General features: G+C 47.1%; 1 protein-coding gene across 1 annotated transcript in view; it reads left to right on the top strand.

Moving 5' to 3' along the window:
* Positions 1 to 19,976, top strand: part of NUCKS1 (nuclear casein kinase and cyclin dependent kinase substrate 1) — a 62,248-nt gene extending 42,272 nt beyond the window's left edge. The window contains exons 5-8 of the mRNA XM_073587229.1: positions 6,843 to 6,989; positions 7,833 to 7,988; positions 15,570 to 15,716; positions 18,493 to 19,976. Of these exons, the coding sequence (XP_073443330.1) occupies positions 6,843 to 6,989; positions 7,833 to 7,988; positions 15,570 to 15,716; positions 18,493 to 18,704 (662 nt within the window). The 3' untranslated portion in view covers positions 18,705 to 19,976. The remainder of the gene's footprint in view (positions 1 to 6,842; positions 6,990 to 7,832; positions 7,989 to 15,569; positions 15,717 to 18,492) is intronic.
* Positions 19,977 to 24,799: the final 4,823 nt, after the last annotated feature.

Here is a 24,799-nt window from a genome sequence, read left to right as displayed (position 1 = left end):
ATGCCAGCGTTGGGGCACCCCGGACGTCGATCTCATGGCATCTCGGATGAACAACAAAGTTCCTCACTTTGTAGCCAGGTCCAGGGATCCTCTAGCCGTCGGTTGCGACGCCCTAGTAATTCCGTGGTCCCAGTTCCAGCTGCCTTACCTGTTTCCTCCACATGCCCTCATTCCAAGAGTGGTCAAAAAGATAGTCAGAGGGCATCCTAGTGGCTCCAGACTGGCCGAGACGCCCTTGGTACGCGGAGTTGGTGAACATGCTCGTGGACGTCCCCTGGAGGCTTCCAGACCGTCCAGATCTTCTCTCGCTAGGCCCTCTTTACCACCAGAATTCTCAGTCTCTGAGTATAACGGCATGGCCGTTGAGGCCGCAATTCTGAAGGATTCAGGGTTTTCCAGCCGGGTCATTCAGACGATGATCAAGGCTCGGAAGCCAGCTTCCTCCCGCATTTACCATAGGTACTGGAAGGCCTATTTCCGTTGGAGCGATGATAACGATGTTCTTCCACTGTCATTCTCCATTCCATCCATTCTTCGTTTCCTCCAATCTGGTTTGGATGCGGGCCTATCCCTCAGTACTCTCAAAGGCCAGGTGTCTGCCCTAGCAATCCTCTTCCAGAAGGATCTAGCTTCCTTACCGCAAGTGAAGACTTTTCTCCAAGGAGTCGCCCATGTGGCTCCTCCTCATCATTCTCCGATGGATCCATGGGATCTCAATCTTGTTCTTGGCGCCCTCCAGAAGGCGCCGTTCGAACCAATCCAGGATATCCCTCTGTCTTTTCTTTCATGGCAGGTGTCTTTTCTAATCGCCATTACTTCCATCAGGAGAGTTTCTGAGCTGGCGGCCTTATCCTGTCGTTCTCCGTACCTTATCCTCCACCAAGATAAGGTTGTTCTCAGGCCAGTTCCTTCCTTCCTTCCAAAAGTGGTATCTCCCTTTCACATTAACAAAGATATCGTCCTTCCTTCGTTTTGTCCTGCGCCTGCTCATCCTCTGGAAAAGTCGCTCCACAAACTGGACGTAGTGAGAGCCTTGTGTGTTTACCTTGCCAGGACCGCTTCTTTTCGCCAATCTGATTCCCTGCTTCTCATTTCTGAGGGTCGCCGGAAAGGTCTTCCGGCCTCCAAATCCACTATTGCTCGCTGGATTCGGTCTACCATCCTGGAAGCCTATCGACTTCAGGAGAAACGGCCCCCTCCGGGAGTGAAAGCCCACTCCACCCGGGCTGTTCGGGCTTCTTGGGCTGTGCGGCACCAGGCTTCGGCCTCACAACTTTGCAGGGCCGCGACCTGGTCGTCTTTGCACACCTTTGCGAGGTTCTACAGGGTTCATACCCAGGCCTCGTCTGATGCAGCTCTTGGTAGGAAGGTTCTGCAAGCGGCGGTCGCGCACCGGCCGACCTAAGCCCTTCCTTCTGTTGTTCCTTTTATTGCTGTTCCCACCCTCGGGACTGCTTTGGAACGTCCCATGGTATTCTGTGTCCCCCAATAAGGCGATAAAGAAAGAGGGATTTTGGGTTCTTACCGTAAAATCTCTTTCTTGGAGCTTTCATTGGGGGACACAGCACCCTCCCTGTTTAAGTTGTACCGTGCTGGGTCTTCGAGTCCCTTGTTGGGTTGGTACATATGTTCATGGTTTTTGGTTGCTTCTCCTACTGCTTTTTCACCAACTGAGGTGCTTGGTGCCTGTCGGTGGGTGTATACTGCCGGGGAGGAGCTAATTTTCTTGTTTTGCATAGTGTCAGCCTCCTAGCAGCAGCAGCATACACCCATGGTATTCTGTGTCCCCCAATGAAGGCTCCAAGAAAAAGATTTTACAGTAAGAACCCAAAATCCCTCTTTTCCACATTTTCTTATTGTAACCAGTTTTTCTCCAATTGTGGCTGGATCACATACTTTTCTTATGCCCACATATGTTCCATGTTAAACATCTTTATGCCATTTCTTGCTGCATGAATGTTTACATGCCTTTCTTAGGTCACATATATCTCTTGTGCTGACTGCTCTATTGAGTTCATGCCTTGAGGCTCTACATTTTATCATTTTATTCGCTCCAACGGGTATGTGATTTTTTTATTTTTTTCATTAATTGTATATACTGTAAAGTGCTGCGGAATATGTTAGCGCTATATAAAAATAAAGATTATATATAATCAAACACGAGTAAAGGCGGGTCACCGTTGAAACGTTGCCACCGGAGGATCAGTAAAGTATCCACTTTTTTTCACATTTAATTTGGAGTGCTGCCTATTATTATTATTATTATTATTATTATTATTTTTTTTTTTTTTTCACACACACGTGTGTGTGTGTGTGTGTATATATATATATATATATATATATATATATATATATATATATATATATATATAATACATACAGTGTGTGTGTGTGTGTATATATATGTGTATATATATATATATATATACGGTAGTATATGTAAAAGAGAAAAAAAAAAAATAGGCAGCACTCCAAATTATATTATACTGTGTATATGTGTGTAGATATAGAGATATATAGATATCTATATCTCTCCTTGGATTTTCATTCCTTGCTCTGTTATATGATTTTGTGGATGTATAACTTTATGCACTCATTTACTTGTCTATTGTGGGGTATTTTGGTCTGGGTTATCCTGGTTTAACATTTTGTAATTGTTTTTATATTTTCTCTGCTTATGTTTTGTGTCCAATAAATTATATTTTTATTCCAATTTGTGAATGCACATGGTTACAGGTATCATTCTTTTCCCTTTATTCCATTTGTTTAATTTCTACCTGATGTGGCACCTCTATCATGTTTTTTTTTTTTTTTTTTTTTTTCCAATCATTTTTGCATTGTCGTGTGCCCTATTTCATACATATATCTATTCTAAGCAGTATGTGTGGCGAAAACCAGGCACTGCTCAGAACCTGCCCAATACAATCCCAACAGTGAAACATGGTGGTGGCAGCACAATGCTATTGGGGTGTTTTTCAGCTGCAGGTACAGGACAATTGGTTGCAATTGAATGAAACATGAATGTGGCCAAGTACAGAGAGATCCTGGATGAAAACCTCTTCCAGAGTGCTCTAGACCTCAGACTTGACCGAAGGTTCGCCTTCCAGCAAGACAATGACCGTAAGCACACAGCTAAAATAACAAAGAAGTGGCTTCAGAACATCTGTGACCATTCTTGACTGGCCCAGCCAGAGCCCTCGCCTACACCCAATTGAGCATCTCTGGAGAGACCTGAAAATGGTTGTCCACCAAAGTTCACCATCCAACCTGATGGAACTTGAGATGATCTGCAAGGAAGAATGGCAGAGGATCCTCAAATCCAGGTGTGAAAAACTTGTTGCATCATTCCCAAGAAGACTTGTGGCTGTACTAGCTCTAAAGGGGGTTCTACTCAATACTGAGCCAAGGGTCTGAATACTTATGACCATGTGATATTTCAGTTTTTCTTTTTTATTAAATTTGCAAAAAATTCTACATTTCTGTTTTTCTCCAGTCAAGATGGGGTGCAGAATGTACATTAATGAGAAAAAACAAAGATTTTCTGAACTTACTAAATGGCTGCAATGAAACAGAGTGAAAACTTTAAAGGGGTCTGAATACTTTCCGTTCTGATAGAGATTATATACATATAAAATATAATATATATATATATATATATATATATATATAATCTCTATTATATTCCTGCTGTGCAAGGTAGAGCTGTCATCATTTACAGAAACCGTGAGCTCTGCTGAGTGCAGTCCTTCCCACCTGTCTCTTTACAGAGCTGGGCTGAGGCAGAATCTAATGTGACCTCACGGGAAGCTAGAGATTATGCCCAGAAGAGGAGCTCCAGCTACACTTCAGGATTTCACAAAGCAAGATATTTAGTGTAGAGCTTCTTTATAGCAGTTAGCTTATATGAAAGGGACATGTAGTGGCCAACCCCTTAGTGACCAGAGCTGTTTTTGTTTTCCACTCCCTTTCTTCCCAGAGCTATAACTTTTTTTTATTTTTCCGTCAGTATGGCCATTTGAGGGCTTTTTTGCGGGATGAGTTGTACTTTTTGAACGATACCATTGGTTTTACTATGCTGTGTAACAGAAAACAGGAAAAAAAAATTCTAAGTGCGGTGAAATTGCAAAAGTGCAATACCACACTTATTTTTTGTTTAGCATTTAGTGAACCTAGTAAAAAGCCAAAACTGATCTGCCATTATGATTCTCCAGGTCATTGAGTTCATAGACACCAAACATGTCTAGGCTCTTTTTTAATTAAGTGGTGAAAAAAAATCCAAAGTTTGATTTAAAAAAAAAAAAAATTGCGCCATTTTCGGGGACCCGTAGCGTCTTCATTTTTCGTGATCTGGTGCCGTATGAGAGCCTAGTTTTTGCGTGCCGAGCTGACCTTTTTAATGATACCATTTTATTGCAGATACAAACTTTTTATCGCCCCTTATTGCATTTTAATGCAATGTCGCGGCGACCAAACAAAACGTAATTCTGGCGTCTTTGATTTTTTTTTTTTTTTCTCGCTATGACATTTAGCGATCAGGGTAATCCTTTTTATTGATCGGGCGATAGCAAATGTGTTTTTTTGTTTTGTTTTTTTTATTTTGATTGGGGCGAATGGGGGGTGATTTGAACTTTTATGGGTCTTTTTAAAAAGTTTTTTCATATTTTTAAACTTCCTTTTGGCATGCTTCAATAGCCTCCATGGGAGGCTAGAAGCTGCAACAACTCTATCGCCTCTGCTACATAGAGGCGATGCTCAGATCGCCTCTGCTACATAGAGGCAATGCTCAGATCACCTCTATGTAGCAGAATTACTGCATTGCTATGAGCGCCGCCCACAGGGTGGCGCTCACAGCAATCCAGCATCAACAACCATAGAGGTCTCAAGAAGACCTCTGTCATGCAGACAAACCGATGACCCCCAATCACGTGACGAGGGTCACCGGTGAGCGCATTTTTGTCTGGGTGGCCGGGAGTGCTTGTTAAATGCCGCTTTCAGAGTTTGACAGCTTCATTTAACTAGTTAATAATCATGGGCGGATCGCGATTCCGCCCGCGGCTATTGCTGGCACATGTCAGCTGTTCAAAACGGCTGACATGTCCCGGCATTGAAGTGGGCTCACCGCCGAACCTCACATCAAAACGGGTGCTGCCATTGGACGTACCATCCCGTCCGATGGCAGAAAGGGGTTAAATACTGTAAAGGTTGCATCTTTTAAAATTACCTTTTGACGTTTTCTGACCCTGCCGCTTAAAAACTGGATATAGGTCTATGTTTAAAAAAAAAAAACAAAAAAAAACAAAAACCTGATTTTGTTGGGGGAAAAAAAATTGCTTAAAGGGAACCTTTCACCAAGTTAGGCCGATATGAGTTATGGCTACCACCTTTCTGGGCTGATACACAGCATGCTGTATATTTGCCCCCAACCAAACCTGTAGGAGAAGAAAAATAATTTTTATTATACTCACCTGTGGGGTGGTCCGGTCCGAGGAGGGAGGCACCGGACTAAGAGTGACACATCTTCCTGCAATGCTGCACTCCTCCTTGGTTCGTGTGGATGACGCATCCCTCCATCATCCACACAGTTTGCTCAGCATCGCGCTCCTGTGCAGGCGTACTTATCTGCCCTGAAGGAGGGCGGCAATCATAAGATGGGAGGCACCAGACCAAGAAGAGCGACACTCCTCAGACCGGACGGCCCGCAGGTGAGTATGATTTCTTCACTTACAGGTCGAGTTGGGGGCAGATATACAGAATTAACTATTCTGCTGCTTGATTATTTGTAATAAAAGAAACTTCACCAAATGTTCAATATTTTTGTCAATTTAAGTTGATAAAATGTACCTTTTATAAGCCGAGTTTTTCAGCACATTTTTTGTGCAGCTGCCGTATGGTCAAGTGTGCCCCTTCTTGAGAGGTGAATATTCATTTCTCTTAAGTAGCAGTACACGTGATCGCCCGGCGGCTGACACTGTGCGCACTACTTAATACTCAATGCCCTCTACACATATAGTTCTGGCATGGGGAGCGGTGAGTGTATCGGCAGCTGTGCTATGCTTGTGAGCAGCGCATGACGTCCCTGCCATTCGCTGCTTACAAGCACAAAGCAAAGCAGCTGCTGGCACTGGAGCAAGACGCTGCGAGGGAGCGCAGGAAGGGAAGTGTAATGGGTTTTTTTTTTTTTTTTTCATGGGGTGCCAATCATACCAGGATAACAATGGGGTCATGCATACACTGATAGGGATGGGCCTATGCATACAAGGATAGGGATGAGGCCGTGACACAAAAACACATGAAAAAAACGCATCAAAGCCTGTGTTTTCAACACACCTACCTTCCTGGTAGGTTTTGCTGCAGAAAAAAAGGGTTTTTATAGGGACCATGAGAATCGCTGGGATTGTGGATTTACCCCCCCCCCCCCCCCCTTGATATCATCCAACTTTAATGGCAGATATGTGGGGCTCGTGACTTGGTAAATTGGCCCAAATTAGTAGCATTCACTGGACCTGTGGAATCGTCCTGCATACTTGCTTGTAGTGCTGTCGAGTCTCTCAATTTTGGTGGAGTTGGTTTAAAATGGACAGACTCCTAAGATATATAATTGGATTATATTACAGTATTACAGATATTACAGTAGCAGGATGTGCCATAAATGATTTCATAAGAATTTTGGAAAGTTATGAAATGTTTTATTAATGTCTGTTCTATTCCTGATATAAGGTTCTAGGCTTTTAGTTGAGATGAATCTGTACTGCTCTTTATGTAGTGAGGCAGTGCGTCGGCGTTGAAGGTTTGGCTTCCTTCTGACTTCACAGCCCTACTTACCTGATATATTTTTGTTCCAGAGGAAGACTTTGGCAGTGATGATGACTTGGCGGCAGGGGATGGAAAAGCAGATAGTGATTATGAGAGTCCTAAAAAGAGTAAAAAAGGCAAAAAAGCAACACCTGAAAAGAGACGTGCTTCCAAAGGAAGGAAGCGATCAAGTAAAGGTAATTTTCTTAATAAATAATAAAAAACATCCTTCTAGGTTCCTTCTAGGTGCCTATATCCTGCTGTCGGTACCTTTAACCCCATCAGGACCAGGAGTATTGTCGTTTTTGCGTTTCCATTTGTTTTTGCTCCCTTTCTTCCCAGAGCCATAACGTTGTCATTTTTTCATCAATATGGCCTTGTGTTTTGGAAGAGTTGTACTTTTGACAGACACCATTGCGTTTACCATATTATGTACTGGAAAACGGGAAAAAAATTCCAAGTGCTGTGACAGTGCAATTCCACATTTTATTTTAGTTTGGGGCAAAAGGGGGGTAATTTGAAAAAAAAAATAGAAAATTTTTTTATATATATTTCATCTGATTTGCTTGTTTGTGTTGCACATAGCAGACCTTCAGCCCTGCTACGTGTAGCTAAAATGCTCATCTGCTATGAGCGCCAGCGACAGAGCGGCGTTCATAGCAGTTTGACAATAACAATCATGGGGTCTCCTTTAGGCCCCAGGTTGTCAGGCCAACCCATCGGCGACCCGTGGTCAAGACGCGCATCTGGTTTGCGCAAGTTAAATGCTGCTGTCAGATTGATTAGGCAACTCTACTGTGAGGGACATGTTTATAGCATTCAGCAATCGTCATTTTATGGAAAAAAGTAAAAATTGTTGGATGGATTAAACTTTTAGACTGGTCATTAGGGCATGCAGTACATTCCTGCCCTGTCTCTCGATGGCACTCACTGAGGTGTAACTTTGACTTGCATAAACCCTCATGAGACTAATTTTCTATTTCTACTGGGATGAAAAATTCTTCCTTCTCACTGTTTTCATTCTTGCTATTTGTTTTCAGGTGATAGTGATGATGAAAAGCAACAGCGTAAAAATGTGCGTCAACAAAGACAAGCTGCATCTAAGGCAGTCTCTAAGCAAAGGGAGATGATCATGGGAGATGCTGGTAGTGAGGAGGAGGAACCGGAAGATGAAGATGAAGCGCAGTTTTTGGAAAGTGAGTTTTACAAAGAAAAACTAAACTTTTGCTTAGTGTGGACTAGTTCTTTTAAAAACTAGAACTGTTCTCAACACCCAATAACATCTGTTAGTTTTTGTTAGTTTTAAACTGGGCTACGTACATAAAGAAATGATGCTGAGCTATCCAGGCAGGTAATGGATTGCATTACATTTTAAAGGGTCACCAGGTTTTTGCTACCTCATCTGAGAGCTGCACAATGTAAGCATATAGACCCTAGTTCCAATGGTGTGTCCCTTACTGGGCTGCTTGCTGCAGGTTTGATAAAAATCTCTTGATCTGCTGCATATCTGCTCTCTGCAGAGCCCTGTATAACCCCTTCACACCTATGACCGCTTTCAATGTACACTGTGAATAGGTAGAAAGATGCCTTACGGGGGTGTATATATTAAGTTACCAGGCCCTACTAGTCTTCTAGTGGTGGTTTTAGAAAATCTACAGCAGAGGTGCACAGTCGGTGGCTCATGATGTCTGAGGCCCTCAATCTTCTGCTCGCAGACATGATAGTATCTAGTCACATGTATTTATGAAGACCAGTGGTGTGTATTACCTTAAAATGGGTATTTATGAATGATGTTTTTGTGTTCATTTCTGGGATGGCCATATTTATGCAAAATGGTCCCGACTACTTTACCACATCTCCTTGTTTCTGTGCTGCAGAAGTGGCCATGCAGACTGCTCTTTTATTCACTATAACCTATGGGAAAATGGAAACTCCTGGCTATTTCAGCATCTGGCATATATGGAGAATGCTAAATGCACATTCCTGTTACGTGCTAGTTCATTTTTAGGGTTCCTGCCTATTACATATTCAGGCACATAATTTTATTATGCAGTAAAAGGCTCAGAAGTTTATACTGTGGTAATATTGTAGTCCTTAGAACTGGATAGATCTGACAATGTGTCCATCAGACCAAAAAAGTTGTGCACCAATGATCTAAAACAAGCAGTCCAGTCAGTGACACACAGCTGGAAAGAGGGTCTTAAGCCCCCGTTACACACTGCGATATCGCTAGCAATATCGCTGTAAAGTCACCGATTTTGTGACGTTGCAGCGATATTGCTAGCGATATCGCTGAATGTGATACTTACCTCCGACCGGCTCCCCCCCGCTGGTTATCGCTGATCGCGCGAGAAGCTCCTGGACCATTCCTCGTCGGTCACTTCCTGCGGCGCTGACGAGCGACGCGTGGAGCCGGGCGGGAGGACGCAGGTAAGTAGCGATCCCCGTCCCCAGCGATGTCGCTAGTGAGATCTGCCTGTTAGGCAGCTCACTAGCGACCACCTAGCGATGCACCAGCGATCCTGACCGCGTCATATCGCTGGTCGGGATCGCTGGTGCATCGCTAGGTGTAACGGTACCCTTAGATTCTGAAAGGAACATAGTGCAAGAGATAAAGATGTAAAAACATGGTGATATATCTCTTGAAATTTCCTTCACATTTTTTGTGTAAATAGATATTTCTCGTTCGCCTTATTGGGGGACACAGACCATGGGTGTATGCTGCTGACACTATGCACAAAAAAAGGTTAGCTCCTCCGCAGTGTACACCCCACCGACCGGCAGGCGAATTCCCCAGTTTAGCTTAGTGTCAGTAGGAGGTGGACACGGGTCTTTTATTAGACCCATATCTACCTCAGTGTGCGTCGTTTCTTTACAGGTTCCGGAGGGATACGGAGTGAACAGTCACATCCGTACTCCCACAAAGAGACTATATGAGTATGGCGTGTACTGCCACCCCGTATCCTCATAGGTCTCCGGAGCAGGACCAGGAGCCTCGCACAAGTAGGTGCCAGCCGCACTGACGGTCCTTGCCCCCCCGCCTCCCACCCTCTCGCCTACCAGAGCCTGAAGTTTGGATGAGGTGCGGATTTCATAGAGACAGGCCGCGTGGGATTTTCAGGTACCTTTATTGTAAGGCCCCCTCAGTCTAGGCGGTCCCTCGGCATTTTCTCTTGGAGCAGTCGCCAGGGGGACCACGTTAGGGTCCATGCGCACCCCGCATCCCCCACGGTCTCCGCATCCATGCAGGCCCCGGGTTTTCACGGGCCTCGTTCTGCGCTTCTCCCCCTCCCTTTTTTCCATCTCGGCAGGGGTGGCGCAGGAGTCGGGTAGCTCTGGGCAGGGACGTGGGCCGGTGTTGCGGCGCGCTTCCGCGCCGACCCCCTGCTGACAGGCGGCCGGCGCTATTAATTTAGGCCCCGGCTTCTTTCGGGCCTCCCTCTGCGTCGCGGCCACGCCCCCTGCCCCTTTCTTCTAAGCGGGCTTTTCTCCTGCCCGTCTTAGGCCCTCCCAGCCCCCTTTCCTTGCACCTGTCTGCCATTGGTCGGCGGGCGGTGCTGAGGGGATCTCTGCGGCGAGCTCCGCCCTTCTTCCTTCTCTGGGAGCGTGCTCTTTCCTCCGGGGGTCGCGATCTTTTCAGCCTGCCAGCCGGACCTCATTCCCTGCCGAATGTCGTCCACTTGGTTCTGTTTCATCCGGTTTGGCCTGGCGCATCCTGCAGACAGATCAGACAGCGTCACCTTCTGGGGACACCGGACCGTGAGTAGCTCTGTATTTGCAGACTGACACCCTTCTCTGCCTTCTGTCCCCCAACCGGCCGGCACTGCCTCATTTTTCACTATGTCTAACGCAAAGTCTGATCGTACCCGCTCTGCGGCTCCCCCTAGCACGCTAGTGAAGTTCTTTGCCTGCTCGTCCTGCAATCGCAAACTTCCCTCAGGTCAGTCCACTCCCCTCTGCCTGGACTGTAGCAATCCAATTCAGCCCGATGCCGCTCAGGAGCCATCCATAGCTCCAGTGGTGAGTGAGCCCCCCATGCCGGGCTGGGCCTTCTCTCTATCACAGTCGGTGGCAGACCTCACCAAGGTGTCTCAGTCCCTAGTAGCCGTTCTGGATAAGTTGCCCTTGGGAGCTTCGGCGGGACCCAGCACGTCTCAGGACGTCCCATCTGAGCCAGCCAGCGTCAGTTGCAAGAGGCCCAGGTAGGATCTCCAGGCGGAGTCCTCTCCTCGTCCTACCTCACCCCACGGTCCCCAGCAGTCTCCCTCTCGGGCCTCGTCTCCCGAGTCAGGCGAAGCGCTTTCGGAATCTGAAGGGGTTTTAGAGCTGGATTCGGACCAGTATGCGAGCATGACGGTTACGGTGCAGAACCTCATTGCCGCGATTCACCATACCTTCGACATCACTGACGCCCCTGCGAAATTCTCAGATCAGGAGGTTTCGTTCAGACGGGCGGAAACACCATCCAGGGTGTTTCCCTTCCATTCAGAGTTTGGAAAGATTTTTACCAAGGAGAGGGATGATCCGACCAGACGCTTTCAAAGAGGAAAGCGTCTCGGCGTGCTCTATCCGTTTGCTAAAGAGCTCTTGGATAACTGGTCCGCTTCTCCCTCAGTGGACCCTCCCGTGTCCAGACTTTCTACCAACACGGTTCTCCTGTTGTCGGGTGTGGCGTCTCTGAAAGATTCTAACGACAGGATCATAGAATCTCTAGCAAAGTCTGCCTTTGAAGCGGCATCAGCGGCGGTATGTCCAGTCTTTGCTTCATCTTGGGCAGCAAAGGCCGTAGCTACTTGGGCAGAGGATCTTCGTCAGGGCATCCTGGATAAAGCTCAACCCGAGCACCTGGCCGATCTCGCCAATCAGATTTCCCATGCGGGGGATTATCTGCTTTCTGCTTCCCTGGATGCCGCCTCCTGCGCGGTTCAGGCGTCAAGCAACGTCGTGGCGATCCGACGTACAATTTGGCTCAAGGCCTGGCAGGCGGACTTGTCCTCTAAAAAGTCTCTGACTAATATGCCTTTTCAGGGAGTGCGCCTCTTTGGGTCCCAATTGGACCAGATTATTAAGGACGCTACCGGGGGGACGAGTTCTCTTCTCCCTCAATCCAAGCCTCGCAGACCTCCTCCAAGGCGTCAGTTTCGTCCCTTTCGGACTTTCCGCCGTTTCAATGCGCGGAAAACCCTTCCAACCAGCAAAGACCACAAGCTCGCCAGGAAAGGAAGAAGGTTTCTTTCAGACCCACTCCGTCATGGCGGTCGCACTCTTCCCAGGGCCGATCATCCAGATCTAGATCTGGACTGTCTACTTCTGCATGACTATCGTCGGTCTCCAAGGGGTCCTTTTCAGTTGGGAGGTCGACTCCTTTTCTTCAGCGACGTCTGGCTCGCCTCAGTGGAGGACGCTTGGGTCAGGGACGTTGTGTCGACAGGATACAAGATCGAGTTCCTTTCTCTGCCACGGGATCGTTTCTTCCAATCCCATCCGCCAAGAGATCCGGCCTTAATCCCGGGATTTGTTTCGGCCATCGCCTCTCTTCTTAGTTCCGGGGTAATTGTGCCTGTTCCCGAATCCGAACGATTCACAGGGTTTTATTCGAACCTGTTTGTGGTGCCGAAAAAGAACGGGGCAGTCCGACCCATCTTAGATCTCAAGCTACTCAACAAGAGAGTCCGCCTTCGACATTTCAGGATGGAGTCGGCTCGCTCGGTCATCGCTTCAATGGAGGAGCAGGAATTCCTGTGTTCGATAGACATTCAGGATGCCTATCTACATGTGCCCATATTTCCCGGACATCAGAAGTTCCTGCGGTTTGCGGTTCGCCACGAACATTACCAGTTTGTTGCGCTGCCTTTCGGGCTCGCCACCGCTCCCAGAGTCTTCATGAAGATTATGGCTGTGTTGATGGCCCTGTTGAGGATCAGAGATCTCGTTCTTTTTCCGTACCTCGACGACATTCTGATCAAAGCTCCCTCCTTTCAACAGGCCCACCTAAGTTTGACGATCGTTCTAGCCACCCCGTCCAGTCTTGGGTGGATCGTCAACAGGAAAAAATCCTGTCTGGTCCCGACTCAGCGCCTTGTGTTTCTGGGCCTTCTGTTCGACACTCGTCGGTCAAGGGTCTTTCTCCCACAAGAGCAGATTCTTTCCCTGCAGCAGGGTGTGCGATCATTGCAGTTCGCGCGATCTCCGTCCCTCCGGACAGCCATGAGGGTCCTGGGGAAGATGGTGGCGGCGATAGAGGCAGTTCCCTTTGCCCAATTTCACGCCAGACCCCTTCAGCAGGCCATTCTGTTCAGGTGGAACAGGTCGGCTCTATCTCTGGATCGTCCTGTTCGTCTTTCATGCCGGATCAAGCAGTCTCTCAACTGGTGGTTGACGTCTCCCCTCATTCTCTTGGGTCGATCCTTTCTTCCCGTCCACTGGCAGATTGTCACGACGGACGCCAGCCTCCTCGGCTGGGGGGGGCAGTGTTCCGCAATCACACTGTTCATGGTCGATGGTCGGCTCAGGAATCAGCTCTGCCAATAAATGTCCTTTGAGATACGAGCGATTCATCTGGCTCTCGTCCACTGGGAAAGGCGCCTCAAGGGTCTGCCGATCAGGATTCAGACAGACAATGCCACAGCGGTGGCATATATCAACCGCCAGGGAGGGACACTGAGTGTCTCGGCCCTGGCGGAAGTGTCCAGAATTCTTCAATGGGCAGAGATATCTGTTCCTACGATTTCCGCGGTTCATATTCCCGGCGTGGACAACTGGGCCGCCGATTTTCTCAGCCGCGAGGGTCTCGCAGCGGGAGAATGGTCCCTACATCCGGAGGTGTTTCACCTGCTCTGCCGTCGGTGGGGAACCCCGGACGTAGACCTGCTGGCGTCTCTCCTCAACAGAAAAGTCCCTCAGTTTGTCTCCAGGTCCCGGGATCCTCTGGCGGTGGCAAAGCAGAAGGGATCCCAGTCATCCTCATTGCCCCAAATTGGCCCAGAAGGTCTTGGTTCGCGGACATTGTCAACCTTCTCGCGGACGCCCCCTGGCAGCTTCCCGACAGGGCAGATCTGCTGTCTCAAGGCCCGATTTGCCACCCCAATTCTCGGTCGCTCAATTTAACGGCGTGGCTGAGACCGAGGTTTTGAAACTAGCAGGATTCTCCGATCGAGTAATTCATACCATGATCCGTAACAGAAAGCATTCTTCTTCCAAGAACTATTATCGTACTTGGAAAGCCTATTTCTCCTGGTGTGAAACCAATGACTTCGCGCCCATGATTTTTTCACTCCCTTCTGTTCTGGCGTTCCTTCAGGCAGGGCTGGATGCGGGGCTTGCCCTCAGTTCTTTGAAGGGTCAAGTTTCGGCTCTGTCCATTTTATTTCAGAGGACGCTGGCCTCCCGGCCCAGGTCAAAACCTTTCTTCAGGGGGTGGCCCACACGGTTCCTCCGTACCGTGCTCCCGTGGATCCTTGGGACCTTAACCTGGTCCTTGAGGTTCTGCAAGGTTCTCCTTTTGAACCGCTCAGGGACGTTCCCCTTTCTTTCCTCTCTTGGAAAGTGGCCTTTCTGGTGGCCATTACTTCCATCCGGCGGGTGTCTGAATTGGCGGCTCTTTCTTGCCGCTCTCCCTTTTTGGTGCTTCATCAGGACAAGGTAGTTCTGCGGCCTCCGCCCTCTTTTCTTCCGAAGGTGGTATCCTCGTTTCACCTCAACGAGGACATTGTTCTGCCATCCTTCTGTCCGAGTCCAGCTCATCCTCGGGAGAGGTCCTTGAACAAGCTGGACTTAGTCAGGGCATTGAGAGTCTATCTAGCTAGGACGACTTCCTTGCGAAAGTCGGACTCTCTATTCATCATTCCTGATGGGGCGAGAAAAGGGCACCCAGCCTCAAAGGCCACTATTGCTCGTTGGATCAGATCGGCAATTTTGGAGGCATACCGGGTCAAGCATCGAGTGGCTCCTCCAGGGATCAGAGCGCACTCTACCCGGGCGGTGGGTGTCTCCTGGGCGGTGCACCACAGAGCTTCCGCGCTGCAGCTTTGCAAAGCTGCAACGTGGTCTTCGGTTCACACGTTTGTGAAATTCTACAGAGTCCACACCTACGCTTCGGCGGACGCCAGCCTAGGTAGAAGGATTCTGCAGGCTGCGGTGGTGAGTCCACTGGCCTGATGGAAAATTGTTTCCCACCCCAGGGACTGCTTTGGGACGTCCCATGGTCTCTGTGTCCCCCAATAAGGGGAACGAGAAAACAGGATTTTTGGGTTGCTTACCGTAAAATCTGTTTCTCGGAGCCTTCATTGGGGGACACAGCACCCTCCCATGTTCTACAACTCCTGTTCTTATGTTGTTTGTTGGTTACAGTTGAGTTGTTTGTTCTCAATCTATTCTGTTACTTCTCCTACTGCTTTCTCACTAACTGAGGAATTCGCCTGCCGGTCGGTGGGGTGTACACTGCGGAGGAGGACCTAACCTTTTTTTGTGCATAGTGTCAGCCTCCTAGTGGCAGCAGCATACACCCATGGTCTCTGTGACCCCCAATGAAGGCTCCGAGAAACAGATTTTACAGTAAGCAACCCAAAAATCCTGTTATTTTAGTATATGGGCCAAGTTTTTTTTTTTTAATTAACAACTATTTACAGAACTCCAATTAAGATCAGTGAAAGTCCCAGTGATTTTAAACTTTTTTTTTTTTTTTTTTTGGGTGGTTACCCATTAAAGGATAGTGTTCAAACTTGGTAGAACACTTAATATGGAATACAATCTTTACAACTACTTAATTTCATCTTCAGAGGATTCTGGCAGTGATGAAGACTTCATGGTGGAAGATGATGATGACAGTGATTATGGACGATCAAAGAAGAAGAAAAAAGTTGTAAAAAAGTCTAAGCCTGAAAAGAGGGAGAAGAAGGTACCGAAGCCTAGGCTAAAGGCTACAGGTAAGAAATTACTGTTGGCCTAATCTCAACCCCAGGACGCACCATAAAAATATAGGTGGTCGACTCCAAGCAGCTTGGTTAAACAGCAGATGATGTACAAAAAAAGCAAACTGGTGCATTCTAGTCTCATCTTGATGTCATTGATGTTTTCCCCACGCATTATTCCTTAGTCAGAACAAAATTTTGCCCAGTAGAACATTCCTGTCCCCTGAAGTAAAATTTGAGTTCTCCAGTAGGCACAGCAGACTTTCCTGCATTTGTAACATGTTAATGGATACCCAAGATAAATGTTAGGTTTTTGTTTAAAGTTGATTACAATATAAAGAAATCTGTCAGTAGGACTTTACACCCCAAATTATTTATATTTGCATATATCTCTTCCAAAAACAAGTCTAGTGATAATGTTACATGGCCAGTCCTGAGAAATAGGCGATTGAATTGATATGCAAATTGCAGTAGTGAATCTGAAGCCTGTGACTCCAGCTCTTTTCCTTGCCCAGGGCTGCCATGCTATGTGAGTTGATGCAATGGAGCTGTCAGTCAAGCAGTAGAATATGGTGCTGAGTTGGTGGTAGAGCTAGACTGAGAGGGTTAAGATTTTTCCATAGTCATTTGCATATTCAAATACTGATTTCTCAGGAGGGTGTTAGTGATGTAAACGTATTGCTGGACTTTGCTTTGAAAGCTCCTTGTAAATAGTTGTTTTTGAAATCCTGCTAACAGATATCCTTTAGCTATATGCAGTGAATTGTTTCTACTGCTGGATATGGTGTGAAGCTTAGAGTCCCATTACACATAGCGACAATCCAGCGATCCCGACAACCATACGACCTGGTAAGGATTGCTGGTACGTCGCTATTAAGCTGTCAAACAGGCAGATCTACTCAACGACGCAGCAACGATCCGGCGATCCATATAACGACCTCGGAGGTCGTTGGGACCTTGTCACACAGCAGCTATTCTGACCACTCACGCCTGTGTCCCTGAGTTCTGCGTCGCCAACGAGTTCGCTTGTCGGTGTCAAACACAGTGATGCATGCTGGCCAGCAAGACACCAGTGATCAAAACCTGTGACGTTTCAGCGATCTCGCTAACGGTCTCGCTATGTGTGAAGTACCCTTTAGAGTAGCCCTCATTTTAATTCATAGTTTACTAGTACAAGAGACAATGAGCAACGTTGAACTGAGGTAGAGAATGAAGCAAACCTCTGAATTGTCATTATCAAAATTCTCAATTCTGAGGTAAAATCTGCAGTTAATGAAGACAGACTTTCCCGTTATTAAGATAACAGCTGCTGATGCTTTATGTAGTTTGGAGGGACGAGCTCTGCCTCCAGCACCTCCCGTCTACATAGAATTGTATCTGCAAATGCTATCTCTGTAATGGGAAAGTCTGTCTTTACTGAATTTGAGAATAATCCGTTTTAACTCAGAAGCAAATCTGAGATATATTACAAAGTTGCTTATTTCATGGGTACTATTGATTTATGAAATTACAAATTAAAACTGCAGTTAATCTAACTTTCACAATGCGTTCACACAGATTAGTCAAATGCCTACCAAGCTGTCACGTGAAAATGCCATTTAATCTGCATACAGGGGGTTAATCTGTAGGTTAAAGGCGTTTTGAACCTCGGGCAGAAATTAACTTTATACTTCCTAGCAATGTTCAGTCCCGTGTATAAGTCACAGTTCTAGTTCTGTGTATGCTCTGGCAATGACTGACAGCCAACTCAAATGCTGAGTCGGCGCAGTTACAGCTGCCATGCGCAGTACACAAAGCGATGACTGACTTGGCCGACGCTGCCCCGTGACTGAAACCTGAATGCTGCCGGAAGCAAAGTTAATGACCGCCCAGCAGTTGGGGGTCTAAGCGCAGGCATTGATCAAGTTCAGAACGCTTTTAGCCTCCAGAATAACTCCATATCTGTGGCTTAATAGTGTTTTCATGTGACTGCTTCCCTTCACTGGGTGAAAACTCTGCACCTGGCAGTTGTACCTTGGTCCAGATGACCCAGGAGGTCCCTTCCAACTCTACCATTCTATGTCCATTTAACCACTTAGATGCTGTTGTCAATAGTAATAACTGCACATGATTGTTACCAAAGCGTGGGAGCTCCCTGTTTTATCCCAGTGGTGTCCTGAGATCTTGATTGTGTGGTCCTGATGGCTGCCATGGCAATCCAAGACTAATAGCTTTAGAGTCTGCCAGTTATTGTGGCCTGTTCAGATGTTGGCAACATTTTATTCATTAAAAATAAAAATGTCTCATTCTACTTTGCGTCAATTCCTGAAAAGCACCTGAAGGTTTCATAAACTACCCGAAAGCAGTTCTAAATATGCTGAGGCTGCTGTATCACTTTTGAATGTGTTTTTTAAAATTGCTAATTTTTTGTTACTTTTATTCATAAAAGTATCATTTGACCTAAATTTACGACTAACATAAAGTATGTCTCTAAAAATTTAATCGCGGATGTGTTGAAACATTCCAGAGTTATTGCCATGTTAAATTTGAAAAACTTTGGCCTGGTCACTAATGAGTTAGAGATCAAGTCTTTTGAGGGCATGTTTATAAATGTTGGGTCCTCCCTCAGTTTTTCCAGTGTAGGGCCAAAATGTTATGCCAAACTTCTTACAATGTGGTTCAGTGCCTTTTTAAAAGTAGCTCATAAATGCCCCACATTCTAACTAAAAAAAAGCACACTTAACTGTCCATTACTGTCCCTTTCTAGAGCAACTTCTGCAGAGCATTTATTTTTCACTAATATATCTTTTAGTAACACCCAGTCCAGCAAAGGCCAAAGGAAAGAGCCGCCCTGCAGCTGCGGCAAAGGCATCAAAGGAAAAATCTCCTTCACCTAAAGCTGAGGAGGAAGAGGAAGATGATGAACCAGAGACACCACCCCCAGAGAAGAAACCTGCCAGCCCTCAGCAGGAGAAGTCTGGTGAAGAGGCATCTGATGAAGAAGCGCAGAGTACAGAAGACTAAATTGTTGGGTTGGGGGGTAAGGGTGTGAGGGTGATTGTTTGGGGAGATTTTATTAAAAAAACAAAACAAAAGTTATAAAAAAAAAAAAAAAAACAATAAAGCAGACAGACTTGGTTTAGAACATAATTTAGGCTACTGCTTGACTTTTTTCACCTCCAATTCTGTCTTTAATTTCTGTTTTAAGAGTTACATATGCGCTTTTCTATTTTATCCAGCGAAAGGTGATACTTTTTGCCATTTTTGGGGTTAATAGTTGGTTGCTCCCATCACCTGTTTGAAAAAGCCATGCACATTTTTAATAAGTTTGCATTGCTGATATATATTTTCCCTTTGTCTGTCATTTTGTTTTCTTTTTTACATTCATTAGATTCTTAGTGACCTGAATGGTAATCTGGAAATTAAAATTCTCTGCTGTTCAGTAGTTTCATTTGTATATGGATATTTCTCTCTCTCCTGTTAACTAATGGGAAACTTCCCATCCTACCATTTTATAAAATGGCATGGGTGTTCCTTTTTGCTATTTTATTTTGTCAGACAATTTAAGCCTTCATGGAGAAACTAAACTCCTGCAAATGTTCTGTTTTACGAGTTGTCCACTAGTAAACATTCACAGTTAAATCCGTTCCGGACCCCATATGAAATACAAATAAATATTCCCGTTCTTCAGCAGCACCAATCCAGTTATGTTGGTGCAGTTGTTCCTAGAGAGTGATGTAACGTTGCTGTTTCGGGTGCAGCCAATGAGCAGCTGCTGCTCATCAATATTTACTCAGTGGATATCCCCTTACGTGTAACAAAGGCTGCAGCTGGTACATGATGCATCACATGTCTAAATAATTCTGTGGGAACAGAGACTGATATTTAGTTAAATGTCAAAACTGCAGGAGTTGAGTTTCCAGGTTTTTTGTTTGGGATCCTGATTTGATTAAACTGGGGTTGTCCAGTAGTGGACAACCTCTTTAACAGAAGTAACTGCGTGCAGTGTTGCCCAAATATACTGCTGAGGTTCTTGTAGTTTGACCTTCCTGATCATCCAGGTATCTTAGTCATGATTAACCTTTTATGAATTGACTATTTTGAAGGTACTGACAAAAGATGTGTATTTAAAATTTGTCAGAATACATAATATAAGCAATTTGTATTTTTAATTGTTGGAAGCCATCTTATAAAAGTTGAAAGTGATCTGTTATGCGTCTCAATTTTCTCCTTATTGTAAAAAAGCTGGTTATAATATGAAAATAAATCATGAACATGCAGTTGGTATCACACCAATTTTGGCTCTGTTTATTATTCAGAAGACTGTAAAAAGCTGTTTCTAGAAGGCTTTAAGCTGTTGTCTTTTATCCTACGCCTCATTGGGGGACACAGACAGTGGGTGTTATGCTGTTGCCACTAGGAGGACACTAAGTAAACCAAAAAAAAAGTTAACTCCCCTGCAGTATACACCCTCTTGCTGGTTGAGATTTCTCCAGTTCTTGCTTAGTGTCTATAGGAGGCACTTTGGTCTGGCTTTAGACCCCACCATTTTTATTTTATTTTTGAATTTTCTGTAAATTTTTATTTTTTAATTAACGGAGTGAAGGGGACGACGGTTCCTTTCTACGGCCCGCTCTCCCCTCGAACCAACAACAGGCAAGCACGCGGAGTATACCTCCCCGTACACTTTAATGTGACGATTGGGGCTGATTCATCAGGCGATGATCCTTACGGTCCCGGTACTCTATGGATACGAGGGCAAGCGCATGGAGTGCAATGGAGAAGACTGGAACAGCGCTTCCCAATGCCCTGATCAGCCCCATAGCTCTCCATCCCCCTGCCATAGGGAGGATCGATAGAGCATACCCCTTTAAGCACTCCTCCAGCTCTGCTACATCAGTCCAGGAGGATGAGAAGATGGATGGCCCCGGACAGTGCGGCCTGCCGAGCACTGGAGTGGAGGTATGGGGTCAGGTCCTGGTCCCAGGGAGAAGCGCTGACTTAGCGTCAGCGGTGGTGCACCGGCGCCCCCATCGTGGCCTCCCCAACGCGCCCCCGGCGCTCGGGTAGGCCAAAAATTTAGTCCCTGGCTTTTCGGCCTGCTAGGCCGCAATTTGAATAGCGCTGCCTACCACGGGTAGGCCAAAAATTTAGTCACCAGCTTTTCTGGCCTACTAGGCCGCAATTTAAATAGCTCTCCTCTTGGCGCCTCTCATTCCTTATGAGACGTGCAATTCTAATCTCGGGGGGCCATGTCTTTTACCTCAGCCTGCTCTGGACACGAGATGTGAGGCACGCACTCTGCCGGATACTGGGTGACACCACAGAGCCACTGATATTCCTCCCGGGGACACAGCACTGGACCGTGGGTAAGCTGCATCTGCCCTCAGATTAAAGCTTAACCCCTTCCCGGCACATTCCCTGCAGCTGCAGAAAGACTGCCGTTAACCCTTTCAGGAGCGCTATGGCTCAATCTAAGGAGGCTATATGGGCTGCTAAGAAGCACACTGCGGTTTTTTTTTTACAGTGTGTACCACTTGCAAGTTTGCCTTACCCAGTGCACAGACTAATCCGTTATGCACGGACTGCGACCCGGCCTGCGCTGAATCGCAGCCGCTGCTGACGGGCCTCCTGCGTTTAGTACCCCTGAGTGGGCTGCGTCCCTGTCACGGTCGGTGGTGTCTCGCACCCAGGCTTTATTCTCCCTCTGGGAGGACTCTTTAAGTCAGAAAGCGTCATTACCTCTCGGGGAGGGCTCTGGCGTCGGCTGGGAACCGTCCACCAGCAGGGGCCGTACTCGTTCAAAGGATGGTCAGGTCTCTAGAAAGCGGACCCATGACGCGTCCCCTAGTCCCGTTCGTGCATCGGCGACTCCTGTCTCTCGCTCTCCCTCCTGTGGTTCACAGAGAGCACGACCCTGAATTCGAATCTGACACGTCAGCCCCTCAGAATCCCCCAACTGATCAAGAGTCGCTTGATTCTCTTATAGAATCAGTCAACAGGATTCTGAAGTTGGATGAGGAAAATATTCCTGCTCCAGCACACCCTATCTCATTTAAGAAAACCAAGCATGTGCGCAGGTTATTTACCAGCCATCCAGAGTTTAAGGAAATTGTCCAGAAACAGGGATCGGCCACATAAGCGGTTCACAGGGCAAAAGTCTACTGAGGCTAAATACTCTTTTGATCCAAAATTAATGAAGGATTGGTTACAGTCCCCTCCGGTGGACCCTCCTGTATTACGTCTCGCTTCTAAAACGCTCCTATCCGTTTCTGAGGGCTCCTCAGCCAGAAACCCCTCAGATCGTCAGATTGACTACCTTGCCCGCTCAGTTTTTTAAGCTTCAGCAGCGGTGCTTTTTCCATCTTTCGTGGCAATTTGGGTCACTAAGGCAATGGCTGCTTGGGCAGAAGTCTTGATTACTTCCTTCCAGGGCACCAATCTTCCTCCGGAGGCAACCGCAGATAATTCACGCAGCGGACTTTGTAGTGGACGCTTCTTTTGATGCCGCCAATTGCGCTGCTCAAACTGCCGCTAATGCGATTTCCATTAGAAGAGCCCTATGGCTCCCCGACTGGCGGGTGGATGCCACATCTAAAAGATCGTTGAATTCTCTCCCCTTTCAATCTGGTCATCTTTTTGGAGAGAAACTGGACCAGCTAATTTCTGATGCCACCGGGGGAGAAAGTAAATTCCTTCCTCAACAAAAGGCTGTTCGGCCGTTTCGCAACCAACAGCCGACGCGTTTTCGATCTTTTGCAACAATTCCGGTTAGTCCTCTACCTTCTCTCCCGGATTAGGTCGGTCCCCGCGCGGAGACAGGCTCCCAGGTCTCATACAGACCTAACCGCTCTTGGAAACCCAGGCCTAGGGCATCTGGATCTAGTGGAGCCAAATCTCATAGATCTTCTACCCAAGGACTTGTTGCGGTATCTGGCGGACACCGACAAAGTAGGCGGTCGCCTACTTTCCTTCAGCCATACCTGGCTCGTGGTCGTACACGACAAGTGGGTCAGGGAGCTGGTGTCCTCCGGATACAAGATAGAATTTTCTTCTCCCCCTCCAACTCGGCTTTTCCCTTCCTCTCCCCCCAAGAAAAAGACAAGAGCCTTCCTTCGCGCTGTCCAGGCTGTGCTAATGGACAAAGTCGTCATTCCGGTCCCTCATCACAAAAGGTTCAGGGGATTTTATTCAAACCTTTGTGGTTCCCTAAAAGGAAGGGACGATGCGGCCCATTCTGGATCTCAAACTGTTAAATCAGTTTGTCAAGGTACGGAGATTCTGAATGGAATCTATCCGATCAGTTGTCGCTTCCATGGAAAAAGGAGAGTACCTAGCATCCATCGACATCAAGGACGCTTACCTTCACATTCTGATCTGCCCGTCCCTCCAGCAGTTCCTGCGTTTTGCAATTCATGAACACTTCCAGTTCGTTGCCTTGCCCTTCGGACTCGCCACCGCCCACAGGGTCTTTACCAAGGTCATGGCCATTCTCCACTCTCGGGGAGTAGTGGTGTTACCGTATCTGCCGACCTGCTCAGCAAGGGTCCGTCTCTTCCAGCCTGCGACGAATCCGTGGATATAACTGTAAAATACACTTTCTCGCCTGGGGTGGAAGATAAACTTCGAAAAGTCTCGCAAAACCGGCTCAGTAGATTTCCTTTTTAGGAATGATCTTGGACACTTCCCACAAGCTGGTCATTCTCCCTCCAGAAAAGAGCCAAGAATTACAACAGGCAGCGCGGACTCTTTCCCGACCGGTTTCTCACTCCATTCGTTTCAGCATGAGAGTTCTCGGAAAGATGTTGGCTGCAATGGAAGCAGTTCCATTTGCACAGTTCCATCTCCATCCCTTACAACATGTGTTACTGTTAGCTTGGGACAAGAACCCCTTTTCCCTGGACCGTCGGATCCTTCTGTCCCTGCGGGACAGGCAAGCTCTCCGGTGGTGGACACTGAGGTCCTCCCAGAATCAAGGGAGGTCTTTTCTCCCAGTAAGATGGTTGGTAGTAACCACCAACGCAAGTCTTCTCGGCTGGGGGTGCGGTCTTTCATCACCACATGGCACAGGGTCGTTGGTCAACCCGAGAGTCACGTATCCCCATCAACATTTTGGAGATACGACCAGATTAGCTCTACGGAGCTTCCACCATCAGGATCCAATCTGACAACGCCACGGCTGTAGGGTATATCTACCGCCAGGGATGTACCCAGAGCAGGATGGCCATGCACGGTGAGTCACATCCTCCATTGGGCCGAGACCAACCATTCATCCATCTCATCAATCCACTTCCTGGGGGGTAGAAAATTGGCAGCAGATTTTCTCAGTCGCCAAGGCATTGCCTCGGGGGAGTGGTCTCTTCATCCAGAAGTCTTTAAACAGATTTGTCATCGTTGGGGGACTCCGGATGTGGATCTTATGGCCTCAAGATGAAAAAACTAGGTTCCTCGGTTCATTGCCCGATCACGCGATCCATGCGCCATCGGAGCGGACGCCCTAGTTCTGCCATGGCATGGGTTCCGGCTCCCGTACATCTTTCCTCCTTCCCTTGCTTCCAAGGGTCATCAAGAAGATCAGAGTGGAGGGAGTACCAGTGATTCTAGTTGCGCCAGATTGGCCGCGCCGAGCATAGTACGCAGAACTAATACAACTAGTCTCCGACGTCCCCTGGCAACTTCCAGATCGGATGGATCTACTCTCACAGGGCCCGATTTACCACCAGAACTCCAGGGCCCTGTCTTTGATGGTGTGGCCGTTGAATCCTGGATTTCAGCACAGGCAGGGTTCTCTCAACGTAATTTCCACCATGATTAGTGCTAGGAAGCCTGTGTCCATGCGCATCTATCACCGCACCTGGAAAACCTTCTTTTCGTGGTGCAAGGATGATGATCGATCCCCCTCTGGTGTTTCCCATTCCGGCCATATTGGAATTTCCTTCAATCTGGATTAAAGTCAGGCCTCGCGCTTAGCTCGCTCAAGGGCCAAATTTCAGCCTTGTCAGTACTTTTCCAACGCAAAATTGCCACCAAACTTCAGGTCAAGACGTTCATTCAGGGAGTTTCCCATGTGGCACCTCCTTTTATAGAAGGCCATTTGAATCATGGGACCTTAACCTGGT

Source organism: Dendrobates tinctorius, unplaced genomic scaffold (assembly GCF_039654945.1).
Source record: "Dendrobates tinctorius isolate UK_male_01 unplaced genomic scaffold, ASM3965494v1 ptg000098l, whole genome shotgun sequence".
Lineage (NCBI taxonomy): Eukaryota > Metazoa > Chordata > Amphibia > Anura > Dendrobatidae > Dendrobates > Dendrobates tinctorius.
The sequence above is the reverse complement of the archived record's forward strand: the minus strand, read 5'-3'. Positions and strand labels throughout refer to the sequence as shown.